General features: G+C 33.9%; 1 protein-coding gene across 1 annotated transcript; it reads right to left on the bottom strand.

Annotated features, from left to right (window-relative positions):
- Positions 1 to 1,045: 1,045 nt before the first annotated feature.
- LOC107760301 (linoleate 9S-lipoxygenase 6) lies at positions 1,046 to 8,872 on the bottom strand. Its single transcript, XM_016578337.2, has 9 exons — positions 8,424 to 8,872; positions 4,610 to 4,899; positions 3,718 to 3,958; positions 3,299 to 3,640; positions 3,137 to 3,222; positions 2,942 to 3,049; positions 2,557 to 2,861; positions 2,188 to 2,451; positions 1,046 to 2,085 (listed from the first exon to the last, which is right to left on the bottom strand). The coding sequence occupies exons 1-9, from the start codon at positions 8,617 to 8,619 to the stop codon at positions 1,332 to 1,334; spliced, it is 2,586 nt and encodes an 861-aa protein (XP_016433823.1). The 5' UTR covers positions 8,620 to 8,872; the 3' UTR covers positions 1,046 to 1,331.
- Positions 8,873 to 9,640: the final 768 nt, after the last annotated feature.

The following is a 9,640-nucleotide window of genomic DNA, read 5'->3' on the forward strand; positions in this document are numbered from 1 at the left end:
TATCTTCAGAGAGGGTAATGCACTTGATGACCCACTTGGATGATGAAGTACTAGATCATGGCAATGTTATTTGCAATTCTTTTGTGGAACTGGATGTCAGGGGAAGAAGGATACTTAATAGTGATAAGCTATAATGTCCACATTTGAGGGTGAGGGCTGCCAAGAGATGAAGACATGACACATAGGAGGGAGATGTATTTTCTTGGGATACTTGGCCATCATGTTCAAGTACTAAGGGGGGACAACATGGGTGTCTCTTTTAGAACTAAAACAAAATATTTTTTTGCAGTTACTATCAATATACAAAAGCTCAGTAGTTTGATAGCTTGTTATTCAAAGATATTGCCAAGGTTTTATCAATAGAACAGTGTTTAGAAGGTACCAATTTTTCAAGGATTTGACCCATTGCAACAATTCTCAATACATTTAGTAGTGGTATACCTGGTATACCAGGGTGAGGAAGTCGCCGTTTTGGCCCGGGATTGATCAATGCTGCAATTTTCAGAAGTTGCAAGGGTACTGTCTAATTCTTACTCAATGGAACAATGTTCATGATTCGCTAGGTTATGCATCCAGTTTTACGCGATGCTGTTCACTACATACATGGAGATGCAAGTTACAGTATAGTGAAATATATTCCTATGATTAACATCTTTATAGCAGAAAAGAAAGGGATTACGAATTGCTGACTACTGTGGCTACTATTTCTGTCTATACTACATGGCTTTCAACAAGCAGGAAGGAACTCAATATCTTCTACATTTTGGTTATGGAATTTCCCAGTTTGATATGTCAACGTTACATTCGGATACTATTTTTATGGTACTAGCTTACTTTGATTATATTATGCAGTTTAGATCACTTTGTACAACCAAAAAAGAGTATTATGTGTTCTATTTTGATAAAAGGTATTATATAAAGTCTTGACTCATATTTTTTTTTTTGTAAGATAATGTTTGAAAAAATTATAAATTATAACCCCGAGGCATCATACCTAGTGGATTGGCGGTAAATAAAAAAAAAAAGAAAAAGAGCAGAAAGCAAATAAAGAAGATAATTTTAATACATGATTCTGAGATGCATATCACTAATACTCAGAATAATTACAAGTTGCAGAATATACAGGATTTATTATCTGCATTATTCTCCCAACAAACTGGAACCAAATGACAGGTTGTGCTAAAAGGAAAATAAATCAAACATATAGAAATAAGGCAAATAAACTTAAAAGTAATGAAACATCATTACAAGATTTATTGAAACACCAGCTTTCTTCATTCTCCATTCTCCATTTGCAGACTTGTTCACATGGCTCATTACTATAATAAGGTTTATATAGAGACACTGTTAGGAATTCCTTTGCCTGTTAGTCCCCCTTCGCTTGTTGGGAAGAGTAGTGTGTACGGAGCCTTAATAGGCCCTGACCTGTTCCTCCATATCTGGTCACCATTCATTTCTATTATCCGATTTTCAATGTCACTCAACTTGTTGCCGAATCTCTCAAAAGCAGCAAGGGGTACTTCGTCGTTTGTCCATTTAGGGGAGTCCCTCTGTCCGAGGTAAATTTCATCTGAAGTATGTCTTGATAATATCTCTATAAGGGAAACACCAAGCAGTGTCTGCAATTGAGCAGTGATTGTTCTTAGGAATGCCTTATCAGGATTTGTCTTTAGCAATTCATACTCAGAAGTTCCTGGCTCTGGCATCAATCTTCGACTTACTGTAGGACGATTTGGGAGATAACCTGCATAAGGATACTGACCAAAATTGACTGCTGCATGAAGTGCAGAAGCTGTCCATATAATGATGGTGCAAGAATCTATTAGCTCTTGGCAATTTTCCATTTTAGGCCACCATGGTTCATCTTTTAGGTCACCATGTCCCTCTTCGCGGAGTTCCTTCCACCAAGCTTGGAGTTCATTGTCTTTTAGAATTGAGTCATCAGATTTATAATAGAAGCTGCAATATTCTGTTACCCAACTTTTGATCGCTGACCATATTTCTAAACCATCCACAGCGTATGGGTAGTCCTGTATCAACAAACGAATGCCATGGGGGGAACTCGAGTCCTCAACTGCCATTCCTCTGAAATCAAATTATGATATTATGGTCATATAATTAAGCAAGCTCGAACAACCTATAAAGGTTAGTCCTGAAATTTGATGAAGCTTGTCATTTATTACGTACCTTTTAACAAGATCAGTGGGAAGTGCTTGATCAGGGAAAATCCAGTTTTTGTAAACCACAGCTGACATTTCCATGGCATATTTGGAAGGAAAAACTGTACTCTCAAGAACTCCACCAGCATTGATTAGGATTTGTCTTGCCATAGCATTTATGTTCATTGTGTCACGGAAGTGAGGATGCAAAAGCTTATGAATCGGGTGAAGCACACTTAATTGCCTATTTGTTGCAATCACAAATGGCTCAATCACAGCATGTGTATTCAACCTACAAAGATGACCAGATCGATGTCTTAGAATAGTGCTAATATTTGAGTGTTGTTATTGTATGTCATAAATTCATAAATAGAGAAGCCTTTTGAAAGGATATTACCAATGACTAATTAGCTGATGAACACCTGAGTCATTCACTGCAACATAAGCTTTAGCCAGTTCCCAGATGGAGCCCTCGACACCTTCACCAGCTGGGGTATACACTTTGCTAATAGCACCAAATTGGTCTCCATCTGGATGTGGCAAACTTAGTTCAATTGCTAGCGGCTTCAAAGATCCGTTATCTTGAAAGAAGAGCAATGTTCTTGAGGCATAGGTTTTTGTTGTTGTCGCGTTTATTCTCCTCAAATATGGCATAATGGTATCATGGTGGTTCAGTATGAAAAGCCTATTACTCTTGATTGCCTTCCAAAAACAAAAAGGGCAAAATCCTTATTTGTCAAAGGAGTCTAAGTTAATTGTAGGAACTAGGTGTGAAAAATTACCTCATCAATTGTTAGTCCATCCAACCTATCCTCTATGTGTTGTATGGTAATTGTACTATCTTGATTACCATATACTTGAGGATCCAACTTGCTTTTTGGAGGAAATTCCTACAAATAAGACACAAATATTTTATCCACAGGGAGACTAGAGAAAAACACAATAAAGAGTTGGTCCCAGCCTTATTCCCAGCTTACTTGGAGATTTCTGATTATGACAGGATTCACACCAGCCAACATTTCTCTTCCAAATTCTTCATCAGTTCTCCATGCAGTTTTATCCTCTATATAAAATATACAGCCAAATTATACATCCAAAAGTGTTAGGTGTAGTTATTAGGATGTAAGTAATGTTAGTACCTTTAATAACCAAAGGTGTGGGGAATTTCATTATTCCTTCACCGTCAGTTCGAAGAAGTTCTTTTACCATCTCAAGAGGAATGGAACTAATGAGAGCTTTAAATAAAGGGCCTTGAGGAAGCTTGATGCCTCCTTCATAGAGTCTGAGCACATCCTCAAAACTGTCAAACTCGTTAGGGGTGCTATCGAACAGCGCATGTAATTCAGGGAGGATGAATTGAACCATGGATTTCAAAGCATAAGTTAGGAAATCTGATAACTTCAAGTGTCCAAAACGTTCGTCTCTTGGTACATAGATGTCTAAGCTCAAAAGCAGTGGAATCCTGCTTTCACTTTCAGGATCTAACAAAAAAGGCCATGTCACTGAACTAAACATGTTTGGTAATTATATAAAAAATGAAGTTAAAATACTAATTAACCTGTTCTTGTTGGTGGTCTGCCTGTTCTTCCTCTTCGAGGGTACGGGTAGTCAGAGGAGCCACCCAAGATAGGTCTGACATGTTGTGCACCTTGGTCAGGATCACCTAAGTCATTATAGAAAGCATAGTCATAAACCCTGTCCCAAGCCTCAAGCTTTCCTGTCCCATCTCCTCTTAATGTCAGTAATTCGTTTTCTCTGTATTTGCGCAAAGGTGCTGGTGTTTCACTTGGAAGATATGTCTGCATCAACAAACAAACACATTAATGTTACTCCCTCCGTTCCAATTTATGTGAACGTAACTTTGAGAGGTGGTTTTGCTAGAATAGGCAATAATGAGATCACTGTTTTAGTAAATGATGCGGAGAAGGGTAGTAACATTGATCCACAAGAAAGCTCAGCAAACTCTTGAACTAGCAGAAGCTAATGTGAAAAAGGCTGAAGGAAGGAGACAAAAAATTGAGGCAAATCTAGCACTCCGACGAGCTAGAACACGGGTGGAGGCTATCAATCCGATTTCATAACTAGTTGGTACTTTCGAATAATAAAAACAAAGTTCTGTTTCTAATCCTATTTAGATTTTGTCGGGTGAATACAATCAAACAGAATCCAATTCTGATGCAAAAATTCAAATTCAACTGGGCACGGAGTTTAAGAAAAAATGAAAACTTTTGTAATTTGTGGTCCTAAACAAGTCAAAAAGGGGCTCATAGTATTTGTGTGGTTTATAAAAGAAATTGTAACTTTAAGCTAAATTGTTTCCAAATTTAGAAATTGGTCATTCTTTTTGGAACGGACCAAAAAGAAAATAGATACACATAAACTGGAACGGAGGGAGTAATTTTTTTGTTCCATTTACGTGCATGCCTAAATACTCGAACGAGTAACCATACCTTATTTGCAAAGAAGATGCGGTCCGACTTGTATTTATTTGCAGGATAAACCCAAGAATTACAGACAAAATGAACCTTGCCATGATTGGGAACATCTTCAAGGGTAACTGACTTGAGGAAGAACTCAGTGAAATGCAAATTCTTGATAATGAATGCACCTGGAAGCCCAAACTCCTCGTCCCAATCAAATGTGACACCATAGGCTGATTCACCTGCTGTTAATGGGGTTATGGTAGTGAGCCAGTTCTCCAAGTAGGCTGGATTGCTGTGTTTGCCTTGTAAATCATTTGCTGCAATGTTGGATAAATTTGTAAATCTTTGGCTACTGAGACTGATGGTAAAAAATCGACACAAATGATATAGGCCGATTGTCGGTTTATTAAGAAAAGAATTTAAGGTATATACCCGGACAGTGTAATTATTTGTTTACATCATCATTATAGTTTAATATGCTATAATATTTTACTTACTATTTATTATAAATTATTAATTAAATTAATTAGAATTACCTGCTCTGACCTGGTGGTATCCCGACCTCAAATCTATCTTTGAACGGAATCTAGATTTTGCGAAAGATCACATGCAGAATGTTGGGGACATTCTTTAGGTCTAAAGACTAATTTGAGTAAAAAATAATACATACACTGCTCTAAAGAAAGTTATATACAAATATTTTTGCCAACTTTGTTTTCAATTTTGTCCAATAATTTAGAATTTTATTTATTAGATTTTCCATAAGGGAGAGTCGTACGTGATAAAGATTGATGTCCCTTATTGAAGCGAAACCGCTGAGGTGATGTGACCTTTTTGTGCAAATGAAAGGGCAACAATTATGACTAAAATATACTTAAAAACAATGGAGGAGATAAATCATTCTTCTTTCTTATCAAAATTGTCAGATAAAACGGAGGTTTAGATTAGCTAATTCCTCCGCCACCACCAACCAAGTAGATTGTCTTAATAAACAACTCTCTGCACCACAATTATGTATTTCTTCCGGTTCATTAAGAAAATACTAAATTCTATACAAAAATACCTACTATGACTAAACTACCCCTAATTAAATATTTAATGTGAGGATTAAGAAAACTTTTTAGGAATATGTACATAGGAGTTATTTTGTAAAAACAAATTAAATTCTTTCTTTATTACATAACTGGACACTTATTTTGAACCAAAATGAAAAAGTAAATTGGTCATGAACCGGAGGGAGTAAACAAGAGAGAGAGAGTACACGATCTCTTCTCATTTATTCTAATTTTACACGTTAGGAAGGTCATTATTCACTGCCTTGTTTACTTGGTTTGAGATAACTCATTGGCTAGTATTCTATAATCAGCAATTAATAAATTAAGTGACAAGATAGATCTTATGTGTCACGCGGCTTAATAAAACTAATGTCTGTATCAACTATACGTATGTAATATTCAACATATATCAATAGTAGGTAATAGGGGTGACAAACGGTTGGTCGGATCAGGTCGGATATGAGTGGGTCAAAATGGGTGATCTAAACAACGGATAAAATATCCGACCCCACCCATCCATATTATTAATGACTTCTTGAATATGATTGCTTTTGAGAGAATTACTAGTCTTCCAAAGTACTAAGGAACTTTTGAGAGAATTACTAGTCTTCCAAAGTACTAAGGAACTCCCAATTTAAGTCTTTGCAAATGTACTTATTGATTATCCATTTTTTAAGTGAATAATATGGATCTTATTCATATTTGACCCACTTTCCAAAAGAACAAAGTGATGGGGAATTTGAAGCTCTAAACACTAAGGGTCTGTTTCGAAAGCATCAGGTAATTGGAATTTTGTAAGAATATCATGGACTGCATGTTTGATAAAATGATTAATATTTATAAATAATGGCATAACGTTACTCAAATATTTTACAAAAATATTAATCTATCAATTCTAACTAAAAAATGAATAGCATGCAATCTGAATTAATAAGTGAATACTACTAAAGCAAATAAAATAGAAGCGAAAATATAACATAAATTCAAAATTCAAAAGAAATTAACATAATACTCTTATGTAAAATTACAATATAACATAAAATAAGTTAACATAATTTAAGTAAACATAATTCAAAAGAAAAGGAAAAGTAAATCTATAACCTTATTCAATAACAATTTTCTACTTTAATGACATCACCCATTACATGTTCAATTTATTAATGATTTAGTATTTCTAGTATTAGGAGGCGTAGTTTCAAAACTCCAATACACAATTATGCTAAATGGAAAAATAAAAAATATGGGTGACTACATGGAATGACAAAAAATAAAGGTTGAAAAATGAGAACTTTATTCAAATATTAAAAAGTGATCTATTAGTTTAACATAGTTAAGTTTTCATATAACATCTATCTAATAACAAAGTTCAACTTTAATTACATCACTCATTATAAGTCATGTTTGTGGTGACTTATTTTTTCTAAGATTAAGATGTATAATTTTTAGAAATATAACAATAATAACATCCTGCTAATTATATCATGTATTTACCAGCAATTGTCAGTTTTCTCTTGAGAATTGCAGAGGGTAATTATACGGAATTACATGTTGACCAAGTAAAAGCAGACAAATATGCTAAAATTGTGTGATTACACCAAATTACAACCAAATTCAATTAGAGGATGACTTTCCACACGAGCCCTAAAAGTTAACAAACAAAATTTGGAAGGAAAACGTGCTAACTTTTCACCGGTACTAAAAGAGATTTTTGAAGTTTAATTTATAATCCGTTATTTTTAGTCTAATAATCTTGTGTAATATAAGCATTACTAAACTTTGTTGTCTAGAATCAAATTAGCTCAAATATATTTAGCTTAAGCTTTTTTTAGATATATGTCAAATATAATCCCTTTAAACATTTTTCCAAGTGGTGAAAGTAGTTCCAAACTAACCTTTAGCACCAGAATTATCTACATATTACAGGAATCGACCTAGAAGACTCTTAAAATTTGAACGCCAAGTACTTATAAGAGTAAAATTATCAACCACAAGAGCCATAGTAGGGATCAAGAAGTATCATTTCTCTTTCAGAGATACTTTACACTTACAGTATTCCCTACAAGTAGACTACTCTATAGTTGTTACATGGAAATAGTTTATAATTAAAGACTTACTATAATTTTAGTAGTAGCGGTCAATACTCCTTTTTTATCTTAAAACCCCCCATAATAGTATTCCAAACAACTTGTTCATAATAAGAATAGTAGAAGTGAAACACATTTTTTATCTGTTTCGTTTATGTGACACTCTTTAATTTCTAATCTGTTCCAAACGACATATTATTATTCTTAGAAACAATTAACTTGAGCGCCTTATTTTGTCCATAATAACTTGATGTTATAGCCAGTAGCGGAACTAGCCTAGAGGAAGAGGGGGTTCAATCCTCGCTAAAAATTATACTGGTAAAAGGGTACAAACTAATTATTTTTTATATATATACATAAGCTCTTGAATTCCTTTGATACGAGAAAAAGTTCGAGCAAAATGGCAAAGTAGGTTCAAAAATTGCTTTAGATCACAAGCTTAAAACGTATGTGCGACATTTTTGAATCCCATTTTATAAAATTCTGGCCAGTTACCATCACAAATATATCGTTCCAAGTTCCAAAAGCATATCTTCTTTATTTTAGACTCCCTCTCCAATCAAACACCATCACTTAGAAGGAGACTGAGAGTGTAAAAAACAAGACAAATTTATATATATGTGTTACTGAGTTGTGAATTTTGATGCTGTAGTTCACTTGCTGATAAATATTTAGCATCCACATAAAGAGCAGAGAACTTACCTGGATCACCATGAGCAGAACTGATCAATTGCAAAGAGACCTTCTGGCCAAGGAACTCGAGAACTCCATCAACAACGGAGCCAGCGATATCAGTAAAGTCTAAAGCATTCTTCTTCATCATCACCACAATTCCTTTCACTTTCTTTGAGTCATTATGCCCAATCAGTCCATCAACAATATTCTTTATCGGAAACATGATGATACAATCTCGGCGCTAAATAAGGGAGAGTAAGAATGAAATATAGAAAGAGATGATTTTTGTTGTGAAGTTTCAATGCAATGAGTCTCGTATTTATAGCAAGAAACTACTAGCTAGCAAGAAAGCAAATATTAAAAAACAAAAGAACAATAGCCAAATCTATGTTCCACGTTTTTATTCTGTATTATGCTTTCCATATTTCATGTGTTTTAAAATTGTATTTGTCTTTTTTTTGGAGAAGTTTTGCAGCACATGAACTGGTTTCTATTTTTGTTTTCCTTTATGAATTTGTACTGTTATTTAATTTGACACTTTGGTTTGTTCTTTATTTTGGCGCTCTCTCCCTCAAGGATCACTTCAGAGGCATATTTAGGATTTGATTGCTACGGGTGACACTGTATATAATGCAAACCTACCACTAATCGAGAAAATTAAATTAAGGTATACAATATGTTGGTTCGCTCTGTTAAAGTTAATTTGATTCAGTTTCATTTAGAATTAATTCGGTTCATTTTATAAAATATTTTATGCATAAATAAATACGTAATAACAAAACTAATTTTTTTACTTTATCGAAACCAAGGAAAAATTTAACATTAGATGAATTAAAAATTAAAATGATTAACATGATATTAACATACAAAATTTTGAAATCTAGAAAATGAAAATAGTAATAAAACTATAATTTAATTAAATAATAAAAATAGGGTTGTACAAAGAGATCCAAAAGACAAAGATGAAGAAAATTAAAGAAATTAACCATAGCAGCTACGGACATGTTATGATCATTCATTTAATATATATATATATATATATATACAACTTTCATAAAATACCATTGAAGGTAAATCCGAGCGTCCGGGTTGTGAACTGCCTCTTCTCCTCTACATAGATCCACCCCTGTTTGCATCGACTAGTCGCATCTTATGTTATTGAAAGCAACTTCATTTTGTCAGGTGGAGTAATTTTTATGCTACATATTATGTAAGTGTCTGGCTACATATTTCAATATACACTA

This window comes from Nicotiana tabacum, chromosome 5 (genome assembly GCF_000715075.1).
Source record: "Nicotiana tabacum cultivar K326 chromosome 5, ASM71507v2, whole genome shotgun sequence".
Classification (NCBI taxonomy): domain Eukaryota; kingdom Viridiplantae; phylum Streptophyta; class Magnoliopsida; order Solanales; family Solanaceae; genus Nicotiana; species Nicotiana tabacum.

What these genes read in the sequence shown, in the direction of transcription:
- LOC107760301 (XM_016578337.2), bottom strand. Translation starts at nt 8,619, where the DNA reads ATGTTTCCGATAAAGAATATTGTTGATGGACTGATTGGGCATAATGAC. An exon ending in TTCTGCTCATGGTGATCCAG is followed by an intron (nt 4,900 to 8,423) that starts GTAAGTTCTCTG and finishes CCAACATTGCAG; the next exon opens with CAAATGATTTACAAGGCAAA. An exon ending in GCATCTTCTTTGCAAATAAG is followed by an intron (nt 3,959 to 4,609) that starts GTATGGTTACTC and finishes TTGTTGATGCAG; the next exon opens with ACATATCTTCCAAGTGAAAC.